Source organism: Trichechus manatus, unplaced genomic scaffold, assembly GCF_000243295.1.
Source record: "Trichechus manatus latirostris isolate Lorelei unplaced genomic scaffold, TriManLat1.0 scaffold00006, whole genome shotgun sequence".
Taxonomy (NCBI): Eukaryota; Metazoa; Chordata; class Mammalia; order Sirenia; family Trichechidae; genus Trichechus; species Trichechus manatus.
In genome coordinates, this window is record NW_004443942.1 from 16,365,514 (window position 1) to 16,386,675 (window position 21,162).

A 21,162-nucleotide genomic window follows, 5' to 3' on the forward strand; every position below is an offset into this window, starting at 1 on the left:
GGACCCTATTCTAAGTGCATTACCTGTAGTGACCCATTTAATTCTCACAATAAACCTATCAGGCAGGTAACTATTAGTTTAGGGCTGCTGTAACAAATTACCACAAAGTGAGTGGCTTAAAATGATAGAAAGGCATTGTCTCACAATTGTGGAGGCTAGAAGTCCAAATTTAGGATGTCTCCAGTACCATGCTCTCTTCGAAGACTCTAGGGGAAGATCCTTTCTTGTCTCCCAGCTTCTAGTGGCTCCAGACCTTCCTTGGCTTGCAACTACAGCATAACTCACATCTCTGCCCCCATCATTCCATATATTCTCCCCTGTGTTTGTGTCTGCTGCTGTGTCTGTTCTCTTCTTTTATAAGGACACTAGTCATATTGGTTTAAGGCCCACCCTACTCCAGTATGGCTTCATATTAATTGAACTAATAACGTCTTCAAAAACCCTATCACATTATATACCTGATTTTATAACTGTTGTTGTTGTGTGCCATCAAATCGATTCCAAATCATAGCAACCCTGTATGACAGAGTAGTACTGCCTTATAGGGTTTCCTAGGCTGTTACTCCTTATGGGAGCAGATCTCCTGCAGAGCTGCTGGTGGATTTGAACCACCGGCCTTTTGGTTAGCAGCTGAGCACTTAACCATTGTGCCACTAGGGCCCCTTATTAGATACCTATAATTTATTATCTTGATAAGCATGTCATTGACCCAATTGCCAGGCTTTCTACTCTTTTTGTACTTTTCATTCACGTTTCACATTTCAAGCGTTCTCTTAAAATCTTGTTCCCAGCTCAGCTTCTGGGGCCTCCCACCTGCTGACAGAGTTTCCCATTATTGACTCCAGTTTGAGTGTATAACACTGCATATAACCGGAACTTGTGCTAAGCTAGTATGTAAGAAATCTATAGCCACATAAGACAGCCTTAGTGCCAGTTGTGTTACTAGATTCTTACTTCTCATTTGTCATCATACCTCCTGGGTAGCACATTCTGGGTGCTGGCCATTCATAACCCGAAATTGATTCTGCTATCTCACTCTCAAATCTATTTCATATTCCAGCTGGCAGATCTACTTAGAAATCCCAGTCCTTGCCTCCCTGTCCTGTCTCACTATAGTCAATGGTCCTCCTTCTAACCAGTTTTTTCCTTGTGTTATATCTTTAGACTTTTTTTCCATTGACTTTTCAGAAATGGGCTTATATACTTCAGACACAAAAATGTTCTGTCTTATACATTCACTTCCTTTTTATAATGGTTTCCAATCGTACCTGAGTTTTGATTCTGTCTATCCCTCTGTATCTCACTCAGCCAAATTCCTACTTCTCAACTCAACACCTTTGATAATTTTCCTCCCAGAATTTTAGAAACCATAAAAGTAGTGCAGTAAGGATCTTTAGAGGACGTTTGGTGTAGATCTTCTTTTTTTTTAAAAAACATCTGTATTTCTGTACTCTTGGCAGGGATGCTAAGACAGAAGACTGGGGTGAGAAATAAATCTCAATTCTCTTAACTCTGGGATCAGAGTTTTTTGTCACTATAATAGCGGTGTTTAATTTTGTAAGGTTTCAATTCTGTAATGCTTAGATACTTACATTACAAAAAAATTAATAACCACATTAATTATTCATTGATATTTATTAAAATAGCTGATAACTCAGACTTTGTTTTCCTTCAAAAATGTTTCCCTTCCCTAAGGCTTTGTTCCAGGTCTTCAAAGTAAGAGAGCTTTAAATGGATAGACTTTGCATAATGACTGTCACTTGTTTTCTAGAACAGTCTTTGGACACTGTTGTTGTCCCATTTTTCAACAAGGCATTCAGGGACTGATTTGTTATAAAGTTAATGAAGCTTAAGCTTTAGGCTCCATGATTGTACAAGGTTCTTCAAAGGCCATGGGAAAGGTCCTAGCAATCTATTCACATGGTCATGGATTTTTGTAAAATTTGAAAAAAATAAAATATTTTAACTTCAGTTGGGTAAAAGAGCAATTTCATTATACTTGTACATCCCATTCTGTTTAGTACTATTATTGTAGCAGCGTTTTGGGGATCTATCTAAAAGGAGAAGTTGAATGGAGGCTATGTTTATTATAGATGTAATGGGGTATGTGTACATGGTTCACAGTCAATTGTTGTGTCTTATACACTCACTTCCTTTTTATAATGGTTTCCAATCTTTGGAGCATGGACCTGTAGTACTGTAATCAGTACCTGCCCCCTGGATGTCATGATATAGAGGTACAGTCCTAGTGGTCTAATCAAGAACTGAACATGTTCAAAATTCCCAGCAGATGAAATATCTGAATGATAGAAGAGAAACAAGGTTTGAAATATGTAATAGCAGAAAATGATACATGGAAACTCCTCAAATTCATTAAAAATAAAAATTATTAGCAGAAGATTCAGTTCTTACCAGCACCTAGTCAACACAGAGGAATATACCCCCCAAAAGATGGCATACTCACAGATATAAACATGCCATAATTTCTTTTTCCTTTTTGATGGGGATCTCAGGAAATAGAATTTATCAGAATTTCTGTGTTTTTATAGGAAAAAAAATCAGTTAACAGTACAGCAAACACATTCATGTGTGATGTCACATGTTTTATGTAGCTCAGTATATCAGATTATATCGTGGACTATTAGCTCATACTGTCCTGAAAAAATCCAGCCTTACTAAAAAAATACCACCAATGCAGGGAAAAGCCCTAAAGAATCAAAGGTTCCCTTAAAAAACTTTATACATACGCATCTCTAAGTCAACAGAATTAGTAAATGAGGTGTATTAGGTAGTTTATTAATAAACACATCTAATTTCCTAAATTGTGTGTGCTTGTGGCAATTGTCAGCTTTTCGAATTTGTGGATTTTTTTTCTTTCAAGTAAATACTTCTGTCCCTCATTCTTTTTTAATTTTCTTAAAATGAAACATCCATGTTTCAGTACCCACATGTCTAGATTTGCTCCCACAAGCTGTAAATAGAAAAGTAAAGTAAGTTTCTCCTTCTTGTGTGTAAAATCTAGAATCAGGGATATTTCAGGATTGACAGGGAACAAGAAGTCTTATAATGGGAAAAATATTGAAGAGCAAACCAGACTTCTAAGAAAAGGGCAAAGAGTTTCACTGTATTAGAAAGATGGAACTGGTGTAAAGGGACTTAAAAGGTTGCAATTTGTGAACTTATATACCTTTAGAAATTATCATTCTGAGTCAGGACTGGCCTGCAATATTGCTTGATGCTAATTGCCTGGGTTACACTCTGTGGGCAGCCAAATGAAGCTGTCTTTAATCAATTTCCAACTACTTGAGATCATAAGTTATAGGAACAATGGTCACAGAATTAAAAATACAAAGAGTCATTTAATAGGATTGTGATAGAATAAGAATATTTTCATAGCACTAATTATAGAACAATTTTATACAGGAAAAAAAAATTACTAAAATAATTGAATGTGCCTTCTAAATCATTAAGGATGAAATTATTTCAATCATGATATTTTTGAGTAATTTATAGTCACACTCAGATGAATTGAAAACCTTTTGCTTTTCTCTAATACAGCTATTGATATTTGCTACCATACCTTTATGCACCACCTTCTTTTGGGAGTGATGGAATCCCAATGCAATCTATTTTTCTTTTACTTAATTTTTTTTTTGTCATGAAGCAGTAATTGTTACATAGAGTTTCATAAACCACAAATTGCTCCAACTCATCATGTTTCTCTAGCAGAAGCAAAAAGTGTTGAAAGATAGCCCTTAAGGATTCCGATGTCTTAGCTGCAACAAGAATTAAATGCTGGCAAAAATGAAACAAAACAAAACAAAATAAATCACAAAATCAGATAATACAACACCTAATAAGAAAAAGTAGCCCAGGCCGTGCTAAGAACACGAGGATCTTTCTAGCACATAATTATCTACTTCAAACTCAGATTTTCAATATCTTTATAAATGAAGAAATAGAGCACAAATGTGGCTTTTATGTTCAATGTAATATTGGTTATATGATCAAAAACATTGGAATCAACTTGGTATCCATGTCTCTAAAATACATTTAATGACATTATTGCACATTTATCCCAATTTCCTCACTGTAAATTACCTGGCTGAATAATCAATAATTTTTATCAAGCACATATAGTGTCAATTGGCTGAATATTGCTTGAGACGTCCAGCATCTAACCTCTGGATGACAGTAAAACAAAAAGAAAGGAAGTAAGGGAGAGAGGGATGGAAGGAGGAAGGGAGGAAGAGAAGGACAAAAATAAAAAGATGAAAGAGAGAGAAACTAGCATTCAGAGTTTAGTACTCTAATGAGAGGCATCGCCATTAAATGAATTGGATCTGTAGTCTATAGTGGGTCAGATCTATAATGGTTCAATCTGCAATCTGTTGGATTGGATCTCTAAGCATTAAACCTCATGCTCCTAGAAATTTATCTGTGTCTGGTTTATAGTTTCTGTGGAATTAGAAAATTTATACTCATAACAACTTGTGGTCATTTATCCACGGCCAAGATAGGCATTGTATTCGCTTATTCCTACAAATATATGTAAATAAGAAGAGGGTAGTGTGAACGGCTTGTAACAATTCAAGCTACAGATATCTGGCACCAACTGATGCCATATGCAGCATTGCGATGAGCCACAAGTCAGTCTGGGAATTATATTACTCAGGTTTTCAAAAAGAAATAAATGACTCATTTAAATTAAGAGATTTGAGGTGAGTGTAATCAGGATATATTTACAAAGATGAGGGTATCATATAAGGAATGCCATACCCTGGGACTAACAGCTGCAGGATCAAGAAATAGCCCTAGGTATGAAGAAGCAATAGAAGCGAGTAGGTAACAGACGCTAAAGACATAGAAGGCTTTGTGTGAAGGCTGGTTGATAGGAGCTGAGACTTTGGTGCAGGGATACACTCCTGAGTAAATAACCCAGCCTCACTTTCTGATCTCATACAAACCTTTTATTGGTGAAACCAGTACAAAAAAGGAAAGAAATGGTATCTCTTAGGATGTATTCCCTACATATCAGTCTCCTGGGGAACTAAGCAGGCAGAGGGAAGAAAAGTTACAAATGGATCTTGAGGTCAAACAAGTTGCACAGCATAGACGGCAAGAAGTTAAATAATATGAACACTGTGTGACTTTTTTTTTTTCTTTCACTGATAGATTATAAACTTCTAGTTGACATACGTAAGTTAAGAGTTACCCTTAACTACTCATCTAGGAGAATATTAAGCCATAACTTTTTAATCCATTAAAAAAAAAAAAAAAAAAAAAACTCTTAGGCTAACTCATATGACCAAAAGCCCCTGCAGATAGCTATGTATGGGAGTCTATTTTATTTTCACAGCTGCTATTCCATTTTTTTATAACGTTCCTCACTTTTGAATTACAGTTCTTTTTTATGTTTCTCCATGGATTTTTTCAAAGACAGCCCAAATTATATATTCCTCACTAAAAAGTGAGTAAAAATCTATTTTTGCTAGTATACAGGGTACTATCGAAATAAGTGATTAAGAATAGTCTTGGCTGTCCTCTATTGAGTTTATTGTTTGACTGTTGCAGGTAGTATTTTACTCTCTAATTTCCCTCATTCTTCTGTATCGTTGCACTCTTTATGCTTGATCAATAATATCTTTTTGGAGAAATAAAAAAAAAAAAACATGGTTTTTGTACAGCATTGAGTGATTTATTGCACCATGATACCACTAGACTTGCAATATTTTCTGTGAATTTTGACATAGTAGAGCATAAACGCAGTTGATCTTCTTTCTCACAGGAGTATCTAAGCAGTAAATCTGCCAAATATTATAAGATAGAGTGCTTTAAAGATGGTACCTCGGAGGAGAACCAATATTCAGTCACAAATGTCCAGTGAGTGTATAAAATAATGCTCACTTTCTAGTTATCAGGACAATGCAGTATAAAACAATCCGATTAGAAAAAATTAAAAGGACTGTTAATAGCCCAGCTGGTGGTGCAGTAGTTAAGAGCTATGCTAACCAGAAGGTTGGCAGTTCAAATCTACTAGCTGTTCCTTGGAAACTCTATGGGGTGCAGTTCTACTCTGTCCTATAGGGTCACTATGAGTCAGAATTTGGTTTTTGGGTTTTTTTTTTTAAATAATATTAAAGAATTGTGGCAGTGGGAATGGTGTTCTTTATTTTTTAAACAAATTCCTTAGACCATGATACCTAAATGTTCTTCATCAGCTTCTATCATATTCCTGAGAAAATTTCTCGTATTAGTCTCTATCTCAGTTTATAGGCTTACAGTGAATCTCAAGTACCTGTGCATAACCATGCAAAGCCACCGCTGGTTACTAAGTACATCTAAAGAATGTGTACATATATTACATGTGGTCTGATGGAATCTTATTTCTGAGTGTTGTTCTCAAAGATGTAGCAGTTTAATGTAGAAATCAGAAGAGAAGGACAGTGTATTTTTGGGGAAAACTTTCAAGCCCACATAGCTTGATTTTAGGAGGCTTTATTCAGAACATGAGTTGGAATTGACTTGACGGAAAGGGTTTGGTTTTGGTTTTGGGTTATTTAGAACGATGATCAAAAACCTTGCTAGAATAGACATGGTAGGGGAGTTTTCAGGCTTCACCATGCTTGAATAAAGAATCATTCATCAAACATTTTAATCTCTTTAACTGTAAAGCTAATTCCCCTCAGCACAGCCTGGGAGATTTTTCCCCCTAAAGATTTTTTCTTTACCATAATAATGGAAGGTATGGTTCAGTGATTTGAGGTATTGAAAAGAGAATGATTGGCTTTTCTCAAATTATTAACATTTTAGAACAAATACACAATTTAATCAAATTTAAAATAAATCTTGATCTTAGATGTGTATATTTGTCTAACCACCCCAACATACGCCAACACACACACACACACAAGCATGCACCCACTTCCCTGCCTACACATGGTCACATAGGCGCTGCATTACCAGGATATCCCTCTGCTTTAAAGACTTAAGAGTGGAAAGAGGGAACATATGAACCAAGCATGATTTTTTTTTTTTAGATAAAGAACAAAGAGATGAACTTTCATTTTAGACTTAACTGTGCATTGCTAAGAAATAGCATGATAATAAATGAAATATTGATCAATTTTTTCTTTCCTATAAATTAACAATATTTCTTTATCAGCTTCTGGCTTTTCTCTCATACACTAAAAACATAATCCAAACTATTATTTCTCTATATATCTGGACAGTGTTCTCACTTAGCTATGTAAAGAAAAAATAATGATCACGATTACCAATTTTTTAATTTCTTGTCACTGTATTAATTAGTTTGAACTTATATTACCTTCATTAGAATCAGGAATATCTCTTAGTAAGTTGAACAAGTATGTATATGAGAGAGTTTAAAATAACTACTTTGTGGTACTATTATAATTATATAATCATAGGTTCCAATTCATACATATATTAATGTTTCAAATAGCTACATACCCAAAGGGGATATTATTGTGCACATTTTAGTCCATTAAGTTTATGTTGAAATCAATCAGAGACATAAGAGCTCATCTAACCTCTGAACTTTCTGAAAAAAGAAAAAGACTTGAGAGCTGACAATGAAGAAATGCAAATTATGCAGATGTGACATAACTGTAATTACAAAATCTCTATTGGTATTTTAACCTCAAAAGGAAATCCTTAGGCCAGAAGAGTCATTACCCACATAAGTTGCTTCCTACAGATGCCTTTTTGATATGAGCAGTCATACCTCTCTGTCAGTCTGCACATACACATGCACACACACATACACAAATTTATGTATGTATGTATGGGTGTGTGTGGAGCCCTGGTGGCCCAGCGGTTAAGCATTCGCCTGCTAACCAAAAGATCAGCAATATGAATCCGCCACCTGCTAACTGGAAACCCTATGGGGCAGTTCTACTCTGTCCTATAGGATCTCTACGAGTTGGAATCAACTCGAAGGCAACGAGTTTGGTTTTTCGGTAGATGTGTGTGTATACACACACAGAGAAACATTCACTTGAACTACAGACTTTGAAAGTTCTCACTATGCATTTGGGACACTTCTGTTTTACTTCTTACCTTCTTGAAAAAGAGAACGTATTTTAGCAATAAAGTTATTCATCTGAGCTGTAATAGCAAAGAAAGTGAAGATTTTAAAAATTTTCCTTCCTGCAACTATTTTTAAAGGATCCCTGGTGGTGCACCTGTTAAGCACTTGACTTGACTGCTAACGGAAAGGTTGTTGGTTCGAACCCACCAGCGGCTCCATGGGAGAAAAAAACCTGGTGATCTTCTCCCATGAAGATTTCAGCCTAGGAAACCCTATGGGGCAATCCTACTTTGTTCTATAGGGTCACTATGTGTTGGAATCAACTCGATGGCACAAAACACCAACAATAACACAACTATTTTTTTCTATTTTAGATTTTTGTATTTACAGTAGGTTTTTCTTATCCCATTAAAAAATCGTGAAGGAGATACGGCAAGGGTCAGAAGAGAAAGAAGCTTGAAGAGTATACGTAGCAGGGCATTTTACAGTCACATTCCATTTTTCCTTACTTTTTTCAACCTTTTTATTATGGTGAAAAATAAAAGCAATTCTGATGTGAAAACTAACAGAAAAGTTATAGAATGTTCTAAGGAGATCTGAGACACAGAGATTTAACCTTTTGTTTTCAATAGCTACTGACGGTAGACTTTCCTCTGTATATTTATTGAAACACATTTACTATAAAAAACAGCTGTGCCAGTTCAAAACAATTTGAAGTAGCAACCTGGCAACAACAAGATGACGTGTGAGTTGTCCAGGCTTCCCATCAGAATTTGGGAACAGAAGCTAAACAATTGCAATTACAGTGTTGCACATGACCTCCACCAGTTGGAATGTTGCCCATCGCCACTGCTGCTCACCTTGGTTAATAAGCATTTCCTCCAGTGGATGGATGATTAAAAAGTAAGGTTTTATGTTTTTTACCTTGGCTATTAATTTCATCTGTGTAAACATAGATTATAATCTGTGACTGACATGCCCATAATTTCAAATGAAAATGATATGCAAACTGTGGAAATATGACAAACTTGCTACTCAAGATTCCAACAATGTATACTGTGAAATATGTGCTCACTATGCAGGAAAAAAAAAAATGTTTCCTGAACCTGCTGATGGTCTTTTTAAGAAAGTGTTGAGTGACAGCTTAAGCCAAGGCTTATAAGCCCCAGGGTGAGACCACCTCCTAGGGCAATGGAAAATTTTTCACTGTCAGCTGTAGGGTGCCTTGTACTTGACACTTCTTTCCCTTATGTAGGAAAGAATGGTCCTATTCTAAGGCACAGAAGATGGTCTGGGAGTTACTGTCTCTGTTTCATTCTCTGCTTTTGTGAAGAAGATGATCATGATGAAGATGAAGATGATACTTACAATTTTTTCTAATATTTTAGTGGTGGGGGAATACAGCATATATTGAATGCCGGATGCTCAACACTTATTATCACAGAAATGGGTGTGACCAAGATTTCAGATCTCTTTTATATGTATTTTTAAAAACTCTCTTGACTCTCCATCCTATCCCATGGGGAGAGGGAAGTCCAGTATCCTCTCTCTCCCTTTAGTAACACCATGATCATCTGAGGTCTTGCATCTCTCCTGGGTGTTTGCTAAGATTCCTTACTTCCACCAAATTCCAAATTATTGTTCTGTATGTGTCCCTTTCTTTATTCTTTAATAGTAACTTATATTGATCCCAGAGTAGAGTGTGGCTCTACTTTCTTTAATGCCTCCTAAAGTGCAACTGGAGCCCTGGTGGTATAGTGGTTAAGAGCTCGGCTGCTAAACAAATGTTGGCAGTTCGAATCCACCAGCTGCTCCTTGAAAACCCTATAGGGCAGTTCTACTCTGTCCTATAGGGTTGTTATGAGTCGGAATCGACTTGATGGCACACAAACAACAACAGCAAAGTATAACTAGGGGCCCTGGTAATACAGCGTTTAAAGTGTTGGGCTGCTAACAGAAAGGTCAGCGGTTTGAATCTACCAGCTGCTCCTCAAGAGAAAGATGAGGTAGTCTGCTTCTGTAAAGATTACAGCCTTGGAAATCCCATGGGGCTGTTCTAGTCTGTTATATAGGGTAGTTTCAAGTCAGAATCAGCTCGATGGCAATGGTTTTAGTTTCTGGTTTGTTAATGTACAACTAAGACAAGATGATTCCTGGAAATTATGGGTAATGACGGGGATGGGGCACCAGGCACTGCTCAGAAACCAATGCAAAATTTAATGCTTTATAAGCCAACCTTACTTTTGAAAGTCTCTGTCCCAGTATGCTGCTAGGTATTCCCCATGAACTGAGCTGCTTTTCCTTAGTGCCTGGTTTCCCACCATTTATGGAGTCACATGTATCCCTCCTTCCATTTTTACTTTTTTCTTGGTTTTCACGCTTCCTCCCATAATACCTACTTCATGGCATCTCTATCTTCTCTCTTTGGTTTTCTTTAAAAAAAAAGAAATACATTCATTTGTTCAGCCCTGTGCTCTGGGGCCCACCTCACCATAAGGGATTCTGATTCAGGACCTCTGAGTGGAACTTGAGAATTTGCATTTCTTAGACGTTCCCAGAGGCTGCTGATGCTGCTGGAACTCAGACCACGGGTGGAATAGCACTTCTATAGAGGTGGTTCTTTGTTTCAGTTACGATGAGTTTTACCTGAAAGATCTAATTACCTGAAAGCCGGATAAACAGTGTCTTAGTAATAAAAGAATTTAATAACATCATCTAACAAGCTATATGCATGATGGAGCTTCTAGACCTGGTCCAGTGGCCCAAATATGTCATTAAGAACCAATGCTGTTTTGATACTTCAAATTACCCATCTCCATCAAGCTGGCTTTTCATCTATCTTGCGGACTGGTGTGTCATGTTTTAACAATGATTGTCACAACTTCAAAAGTGAGGGGAGCGGGGTAAAGGAAAGTATCGGATTGTCAGGGCAGCAAAATGTTGCCTTCTTTATCTCTATTAATAATTAGAGGGAAAAACATTCCAGGAGGCCCAGAGGGCATCTTATCTTTTGTTGTCTAGATCTACCACATGGCTTTCCCTTGCCATAATGGAAGCTGAGAAAGTGTGTATGTAGCATGTGCAATCCCTAATCTGCGCAGGCTCTGCCAGCAAGAGAAGGAAATAGCTAAGGGCTAAGCAACCAACTTCATCTAGCACATTCTAGAAGAATAAAAAAGAGTTTATCAGGTTGGAATGAGGCTAAATACCATTCCAGGACAAGAGAATAGCATACAAAAACACAGAGTTATAAAAGAGCATAGAATATTCAGGAACTGGAAATAAACTTATTTTGACTGGAATATAGAATATGTGGGACAAAACTTATCAGGGAGACAAAGCTGAAGAAGGAGGCAAGCAAATATTTTTTGCAATTGTATCTTCATATTTTAGTTACTTACGATACTCTTATTCATATTTAGTACAAAATTGTGCTTTATCTCAACTTAGGATTGAAGGATCCCATTTCAATTTTTCCAGTGATCTTATGGAAAATTCTTTCCCTAAGAGCCTCTCTTGTTATTGGGGTCCCAATAAATAACAGAAATTCGATACGGATGATTACTAATAAAGAGGTATGCACACAGCCTTCACTTGCATCTTCTTTCATGTTGTAAATTTAGCTGTATTTATGTTTGTGAGCAGCCAGAAGGGAGAAACTAGGAATTGCTGGGAGAATTTAGGTCAGGTGGTACTTTATGTTCACCAGCAGAGAGTTCATAGAGAGGAATTTGTGGATTAAATAGCTACTGTGGCATCTGCCTCTCTCAGCTGGTTTATCAGATCCGTAGAACATGAAAAGTTTTAGAAAACACGATCCAGGATCCAATCCTATTGTTATATATTTCTACCTTGGGAAGTAATAGAAATTCACTCCTCTGGCGAGAGCATTTTCTTTTTCTCCCAAGTTAGCTGTAATTATCATTGCTGGCAGCAGACCCACTTAACATTTTAATAGGTCCCTGTCAGCGTCTTCAAAAGCAAAAGTGAGAAATCAGTGGGATGGCATTTCAGAACCACTGTGAAGTCCTGAAAAAAAAAAGATTAATATATATGAAAGGTGGTGATTTCATTATTTTAAAGATGCCTTTGGAGTTTTCCCCTGTAGAATCAGAGAGATCATGCAGGCCTTACAGCTTTTATTCTTTTCCTTGTTTTAGAGTTTCTCTCTGACTAAATACAATTTGCAGAATGGTAGGATCTGAAACCACTCAGCATAAGAGGCTTGGAAAATCAATATAGCTCCTATCAGTGAGAAACACCCACCAGAAGATTCATTTCATGCATCAAACACAATGCCAAGCCACGGATTCCTCCACTCCTAGTGAAATGTGTTTCAGTATAGATACAGGAAGTTAATACAAACCTAACGTATCGATTGGGTATTGACAGGGCTATTTTTCTCTCTGATTAATGGTCTCACCTTCCATGCCAATGCTGTACCAAGCCGTTTTTGAAATTTTCTACTAGTTTTTGAAACTAGCCTATCCATTCTTTCTCTGGTGTAGATTTCTTTAATCACAAAGGATTTCTACTACTTGAATTACCCATAAGGAGCCCTGGTGGCAGAGTGGTTAAAGTGCTCAGCTGCTAACCGAATAGTCAGAGGATAGAACCCACCAATCACTCCGAGGGGGAAAGATGTAGCAGTCTGCTTCCTTAAAGATTTACAGCCTTGGAAACCCTATGGCACAGTTCTACTCCATCCTACGGGGTCACTATGAGTCAAGGTCGACTCAGCGGCAGTGGGATTTTTAATTATCCATTAAGGGTATCATATATCACAACCCACCCTCTTACCAACACTGAATTTAATATATATCTTCAGCATAAAATTATCGCATTTTATTGCCATTATGTATTTGTATCTCATACTTTTGACCAAGAACTGTGTGAATGCAGGGACTATACTTTAACCATTTCTGATCTTCAGGCTTGGCTCAAAAGCTAATTAAAAAGAAGAAGACATAACCAGCTTGAAGGAAGAAGGAATGCTAGTACTTATGTATATTGGGAAGGTAGGAGTGGTGCAAATGAAGTAGCTCCACACCCTTTAAAAGCAAGCTATAATTCCAACTAAAAAATCTAGTGATTTTTTTAAATTTTCTTTCTAGCTAATTAGATAGTTGGAGTCCCTAGGTGATGCAGACAGTTAAGTGCTTGGCTACTTAACCAAAACGTTGGTGATTTGAACCCAACCCGAGATGCCTTGGAAGAAAGGCCTGGTGATCTTCTTCCAAAAAGATCACAGCCTAAGCAATCCTATGGAACACAGTTTTACTCTCCAACACATGGGGTCAACATGACTCAGAATCTACTTAATGGCAACTGGCTAGTAAAGTAGTTGTTAAGTTCTTTCACAGTGGTCACTAAATAGCATTTCTTTCCAGGGGGAGCAACAATAACATAAACCTTTTCACTGTGTGGCCATTTAAACAATCTAGGACTAAACTGGAACAGCATCTCTTCTCGCTGGATACATCCCCCTGCATGTCATCAGATCCGTTTAGGCTCTCTGCAGAGATAAGGAGCTTTTGGAACCTACAACTGACAGTATGTTTGTAAATGTGTTTTGTCCCTCTTTAGCTTAAGTCACCTCTGACTCCAGGGATTATCTCCTATCTGAAGATGATTTGAAAAATAAATAAATAACTGAGGATCCCAAATGACTCTTTTTTCCTAGGGCACCAGGGTGTCTATTTCCTACAGGCGGTTCATGTGCCCTAAGAAATTTTATGTGAAATTTTATAAATTGACGAGTGGGTAGAGTTTTCTCTGGGTAGAGTGTTTATAATTTTCATAAGATTCTTAAATAGACTGACAACTCCCAAAAATTTAGGAATCACAGTGTGTGAGCTATTGCATAGTGAAAATAAGCATTCAAGTTCTAAAGTAAGGATGTAAGGCAAAATTACCTTTTGAAGTTTCCTGAATCTTTCACACAGATATTGTGCCTCTCTCAATCAGTCCAATAGAGATAGTTCGTGTGTGTGTTTCCTCGTAAGCATTGCAAAAGTTTGCTCTTTATTTGGCCAAGCATCATATGAATTCAATGGCTCATATTTAGGACAGTGTAGTCATTGTGAGAGAAAGAAGTTGTTTCTTTTAAAAAATCACACCCAGAATGGCAAAATGCTCCTATTTTGAGCAACACACTGCCTCCTCCCCTCTTAAACACTTTCTGCAAGGTATATGATCTTTAAACGACAAGCAAAATTGCTAACACTATTAATTCTCTCTCTCACTGTCTCTCCCCTACTTGAGAAAATGTTAAGTAACTAAAAAACTAAAGCCAAAACTAAATTTTCATGTATTTTATCTTAAAAATTTCAACTTCTGGTAAATAAATTTAATCTCTCATTTCACACATGTAGAAACTGATATCCAGATAGTTACAGTCACATATCTAAGTTCTGACTACCTGATTGGTGACAAAATCTAGAATTCAGATTTGGTTTACCAAATCCCAAATTTAGTGAACATACTAAAAAACAATCCAAAAACCCTACCAGTTGCCGTCCGGTCAATTTTGACCCATCGTGACCCTATGAACACACTAACACGTGTGTTATCACGGTGATACGCGCCTACTTTTTATGTTACCCATGATTTTAATCCAGAAAATATTGCTCTAATAAGGATTTTCTTTTCAAGGTACAGATGGCTATGGAGTAAGGCAACGACTGCTTTGCTGTGAGAGGTGCTTGTGGAGGTGGAAGTGGGAACACCTGTTCTTGGTTGTGTTTATTATGAAAAAAATATGTATACAGATAGATTGATAGAGATGTCTTTCTTATCTAAAACTTTCACTTTATTTATTTACACGCACACACGCACTGATTTTATGGAAAGGCAGCACAATCTCTTTTTTCTTGTTTGCTTGTCTCTCCCCATTGTATATTCCTCCTATGTCTGCAAGCTTCCTCTGCCCCCTGTAACACATTCCCTTCCAAGTTTCTCTCTTTACTACCATAATACTATACAGGCACACACATACACAAACACTTATTTGTACTTTCACACAGAGTGTTATTTATTATTACTAACTTTATATAAATCCATCACACCCTTTTGTATCTTTCTCTTCTCACTCAAAAATACCTTATGGGGATTCCTCCAAGTTACCTGATATAGCTCTAATTGATACAAATTTTAATCTCAAAATATTATACCATGTTGTGTCTGTACCATAATTATTTAGATCTGTTATTTGATTTCCAGATGTTTGTATGTGTGATAAAATGCTGCTTTAAACATATGTCCTTAACAGCTGGCACTTACATTTCTATGGATAGATTATCATGTGGAAAATTGATGGGAGAAGGGTTGTATATTTTTTTATTAAAACCAGTCTTGCCACAAGGCTTGAATGCCTCAAACTTTGATTATATGTGTATGGGAAACCACCCTTCCCAAATAGGAATTTTTCTAGACATCTTTACATGGGGAAGCAGAACTCATTCTGACAGAAATCTACAGCGGGCTTTAGGAGATTTTCTTAGTTTGTGTTGTCTGACCCTGAAGGGAAAGTATTATGTAAATATCCTGTTGGTCACTTGGAACATTGGATCTGGCACAAAGAAAAGAAAAAGAATGGTTTTCAAATACCACAAATGCCACTTAACAAAATTATCCATTGCCTTGGTGCCAAGATTCAGAGGTATTTTATAGTTACTTGAGTTTCACGAGGATAGGCATTGCAAATGTTTCCCAGGAAACAACTCCCTATGGTCAACATTTTAATATCCTAACCAAGCCAATAAGTAAAAGTCACTCTTATTCAATCTCCTTTCCTATGAATAAATAAGAAAGAATCTGCAAATAGCCTTGGCAACTGGAGGAGAATAATTTAAATCTTTGTCCTTTTTGATATATTTTTGGATTAGAAACCTGACTATATTTATCTTTTTTGGTAATTCACAGAGCAGTCCATTTCCTAAAGAAATCATTTCAAACTTCTGAGTATGGCATTCAAAAGTTTTGATAATTTGAATCTCACCAACTTTTTCAGGTTTTACCCAATAGCTCAGTGGGAACCTTATATGTAAGTTACTTGCTGATTTGAAATTTATATATACTCAGCACTTTTCCATCTCCATTGTCGTTACTTATGCTATTCCCTCAACTTAAAATTCACTTTTTCCTTTACTGCATTTAATAATCCTGTAAATCTTTCAAGGACCAACTCAAATATCTTTTTTCCATGAAACTTTCCATGATGGTTTAAACTGAAGGTCATCTCTCTTAATGCCGTACTCCTATCATTTTGTCCTATCACATTTTGCTAATGTTTATATTTTTTCAGAGTCCTACACATAGGGGTGACCAATAAAATATATGCTGAGTTTATTTATTATAGAGAGACAACATTTACAATATTTTGTCATTGACGATATCTAGGTTTGAAGACTACCTTTACCATATACTATCTGTGTGACCTTGGAGAAATTACTTAAACTCTGAATTTTTGTTTTCTTGCTTGTAAAATGAATATAATGCCACTTACCTTTCTGGGTGGTTATGATAATTATATGATATATGTAAAGTATCTACAACAGTTTGACATGTAATTGTAGATAATTAATATTATTATTATTTATTATTTAAAAAGATATTATTAGTTAAGAAGAAATAACATGAAATGAGTCAATATGGCTGTTATATTAAACAATTATTTATATATAGGCAAAAATGCCTCAAACAGGTTGAATGCAAGTCTGTATTTCTGCAATTATTATTATTATTATTTTATTTTATCTTTGGGGAAACAGAACTTCTTGAGATCTAACAGCACTACCCTAGATATTTGAATTTTTATGAGATTTAAATCAATTCTGATTTCTGCACCAGAAATCAAGGAATGGTTCCAAGAATAATGGAGACAAATCACAAGAATATAAGAGTCAGCTTGTAGATTTTTCCATTGGCTCAATCCAGGACAAGTAGAGCATCAAATTAAATAATAATTATTGGGAAAAAAAAATGCTATAAGAGGTTTATGCATCCAAAAACACATGAATATAAAAAAACAGCCCATTGCCGTTGAGTCGATTCTTACTCATAGTGACTCTATAGGACAGAGTAGAACTGCCCCATAGAGTTTCCAAGAAGTGGTTGGTGACTTGAACTACTGACCTTTGGGTTAGCAGCCTGAGCTCTTAACCACTATGCAAAGTCAGCCATTAAAAAAATACGAACTTTCAAAATCAAATATAAAATGAAGAAGTGGAGAGAATATACAACATGCAAATTCAGAAAAGGAAGGAAAAATAGCTGTAGGAGGAGATTTCATGCAGATAATGAGATAAGGTAATTTTTTCTATCTAGATTTACAAAGGGAGACTAGTAAAGGCACTTAAGGCTAATGTATGAATTCAATCGAGCACAAAAGGATGAGGGTGTTTCTTAACTGTCACTGTTTTCCAGGAACACAGGGCTCAGGTAAATGTTAACATTATCTGTGCCAAACACTGTGCTAGATAACAGTTTTACTTAGAGAACATCCTTTAGGTCAAAGATTTCAGTTTTGTGGTGAAACACGTAAATAAATACTATACTATTAAAAAAAAAAAATACAAAGCTTTAAAAGAAGGATGGAGAATAGAGAAGACATTGATAGGAAGATAACTATTAATTTTAGCACCTTGATATGTACGGAGGTTTTGTGTTGTAAAATCAAAGCAGTAAGACTATGTAGCCTACAGCTACTTATGAAAGGTCTTTATTAGGAAGAATTGAAACATATGATTGCTTGGACGATGTAATTTAATTTCCATTACATATCTTGCATAAAAATGGAAATAAGAAAAACACATTTAAATATTTTTAAGAAATTCTCTTTGTTTGGTAATTGAGCAAACCCTGTACACATAAGAGGAAACAATGAAATCTGAGTCAAAAAACTGAAGCACAATAAAATAAAAAAGAATAAAAGTAAAATAAGAATCACTTTAAAGGCAGTGAAGAGCTATCAAGGCAGCAAGCACTCAAAGTGCCAAAATCTATTTGAAGATATTTATATTTGAAGATATACATGTGTGTGTGTGTGTATATATATATGTATGTAAATATGACCATGCATGTTATACATGGTCAATAAATGTTATCTTTCATTTATGATGTATTATGGTTACTTAAGATAATTTTGGAGATGTGTTTATTGTCACAAATATTCAGGAGAAACATACTAAGGCATGGAGTGAGGTTTCCTAATTGGAAGAAAATGAAAATGTGCCTTGACCTTCATTATTTGTCTTTGCTACTGAGACTAAAGGAAACCTGGAGCATTAATAACTGTCTGATTATTGGCTGATTCCTGTATGTCAGTGAAAATCACAAAGCCTGGGAGATATCTGTTGTTTTCTTAACAGCGAACTATTTTAATTTACTTCAAAGAAGAATGTGAAGAGCACTAGAGACCTACATTTTAATAATGGAGAAAAGTGAAGAATTATAATAGAAACCTCTTCTATATGGAACGCATTTTTAATCATCTCTAAGGCCATGGACAGATTCCGGGGTTTTTTTGTTCGTTTGTTTTCAGATAGGCTGTAAACTGCATCAAAGTTTTCATTAATAGAAATTGTATGTTTTATTTAAATGAATTACTAACATTTGGCTTCAAGGATTTACATAATAATTTTTTCCCACTTAAAATTCATAAAAATCTGGGTTAGGTCAGTGTTAGGATTGCATTTTATAGATAAACAAAAATATAGAGTCTGAACCATTTTCCTGTAAGTATAAAATTAAACTTTCAACTCATCTTTTACCAAAACCTATTCTTTCTATGACTTCTGTCTCAGTAAACGGCTGTGTCCAACATTTGACTAAGCCAGAAAAATAGCACCGTTATTAACTACCCAATTTTATAATTGGAAAATAAAGATTACAATACCTATCTTGTAGTTTTGCAATTGCTATGTGAGAAAAATGGAAAAAAAAAGTGTGTGTGTATATATATATATACATACAAATATATACACATATATATTCATATATACACATATACATACATATATACATGTATATATACACGTATACATACATATATACACATATATGCATATATACACATATATATGAAATGCATGTATGTATGTGTATATGACACTGGGATAAATACATCTTTTTCTCATGGTACTTATTAAAAAGTCTGCTCAAATTTCACTGCAATTACTGTATTTACTGATCAATTTTCATAGAGGTTTTATTTCTTCCAATACCTCTTTAATACTAGTGGACACTTTTAGGTTGAATGTATGGAAGGGAGTGCCTTTTCAAGGGGTTTTCTTCCCTACTAATCAGGGTAAAGCCCCTTACTCTCTGGTCAGATTCTACTCGTAGGTTTGTTCCCTAGATGTCAGAACCTATGTCTCTGAGATACTTTGGTCCAGATGATATCTCTTGCTGTTAAATTTCAAAGACTTGGGCAAAAAGTGGGGTGATAACCATGGAAATCTCTATTTTCTAAGAAGCATATGATAAACTATGTTACGCATGTAGGAGGTGTATGATATTGCTCTGGAGCCTCTCTAGAGCCTAGATGATGCTCACTGTGAAATAAAACTTTTGTTATAAAACTTTTGATTTGATAATCTCCTTTTTGAAGAGAGAAGAACAACCAACATCCTAGCAATTGAAATTTCAATTAATCTAGATTTTACTAAAATTTGAGGATTAGTGATTATGAGGAAAGTGGCTGCTGCTGAGGGGAAGCACTTACGGGGCTCTCATGCCTTTTCTCTCTGTGTTAGACAGGGCTATGAAGAGCTAGAAAAGCAGCTGAAAGAAGTGTTTAAGGAGCGAAGCACCATCCTCCGTCAGCTGACAAAGACATCAAGAGAACTTGATGGAATTAAAGTCAATCTTCAGGTGAGATAAAAACTCATTTTCCCAGCAGCAAAGGACAAATCACCTGATTTACCTCAGTGGATTAACATGTAAAGACTCCTGCATTTTTAAATAGTTTTGAATATATTTCTGGGCTCAATCATAGCAGTTATTATTTGTTGTTATATGAGCTTTGAAAGGAAATGTCATTTGAAATGCTGTCTGGGAATTTGTGATTTGCAAACACAAGAGAGAAAATTGTGTGCTTGGCAAAGCCATCAATTCCTCACAGCTTTCAAGATCAATTTGACCTCTGTGTTTTTCATATTATAACATGATGAAAACCAATTATGACCAAGTGTTAAATGAATATAGGAATGATCACCAGAAGAGAATTTTAAATTCCCTACAGGATAGTTCTGAAGATTCTTTAATAAACCTCATTACTGAAATGAGTAAATGCCTTAGGAAGGAAAATGTCATCTGTGGAAATGTATTAAGACTTGGTGAAGTCTCAACCAAAAAAAAAATCAAAGGCAAGATCTATACCTGATAAGTTTTTAAAATATCTGATAATCTTTTTTAACATTTGACTTAGACATTGCATTTATTGCGTACCTACTGCGTGCAAAGAGCTTTGCATGTATTTTGTAATTTAATTCTCATAACATACCTATCAGGTAGGTGATATTATTAGTTATTTTTTTCATGTTGCCTATATTTAATCAGGCTTAGAGAGGGTAAGTTATTTCTTAATGTCATAAATTTTCTTAGTTTCCTAAGGGCTGACGTAACAAAATACCAAAAAGTGGGCAGCTTTAATGTGTGCAGAGATATTAATGAAACACTGCCTAAGAGGTGCTTGGGTGGAAAGAAATTTATTTCTTCACAGCTCTGGAGGCTAGAAGTCCAAATCATGGTCTTGGCCATGTCTATTCCTCTTGGGGGCTTTGAAAGAGAAACTGTGCCGAGCCTCTCTCTAAGTTCTGGTGGCTGCCAGCAGTCCTTGGCATTAATTTGCTGCTTATAGATGTGTGTACCCTTCTTATATGGCATCTGTCTTCCCTCTGTGCGTATGACTCTGTTTCCATGTCTGTCCTGCTTTTTATAAAACATCACTCAGAAGGGATTAAGATTAGGACCCACCCCTCTCAGTATGACCCTGTTAACTGATAACATCTGCAAAGAAAAATGCAATTTCCTCAAACAAGTTCACATTCACAGGTACAAGGGTTAAGGACTACAACATATCATTTTGGGGGACACAATTCAGTGCA

The 21,162-nt window shown here is 35.8% G+C and overlaps 1 protein-coding gene across 1 annotated transcript in view; it reads left to right on the forward strand.

Moving 5' to 3' along the window:
- Positions 1-21,162, forward strand: part of LUZP2 (leucine zipper protein 2) — a 548,883-nt gene that overhangs the window by 265,014 nt on the left and 262,707 nt on the right. The window contains exon 2 of the mRNA XM_012557421.2: positions 19,810-19,927. Coding sequence (XP_012412875.1) covers positions 19,810-19,927 — 118 coding nt within the window. The remainder of the gene's footprint in view (positions 1-19,809; positions 19,928-21,162) is intronic.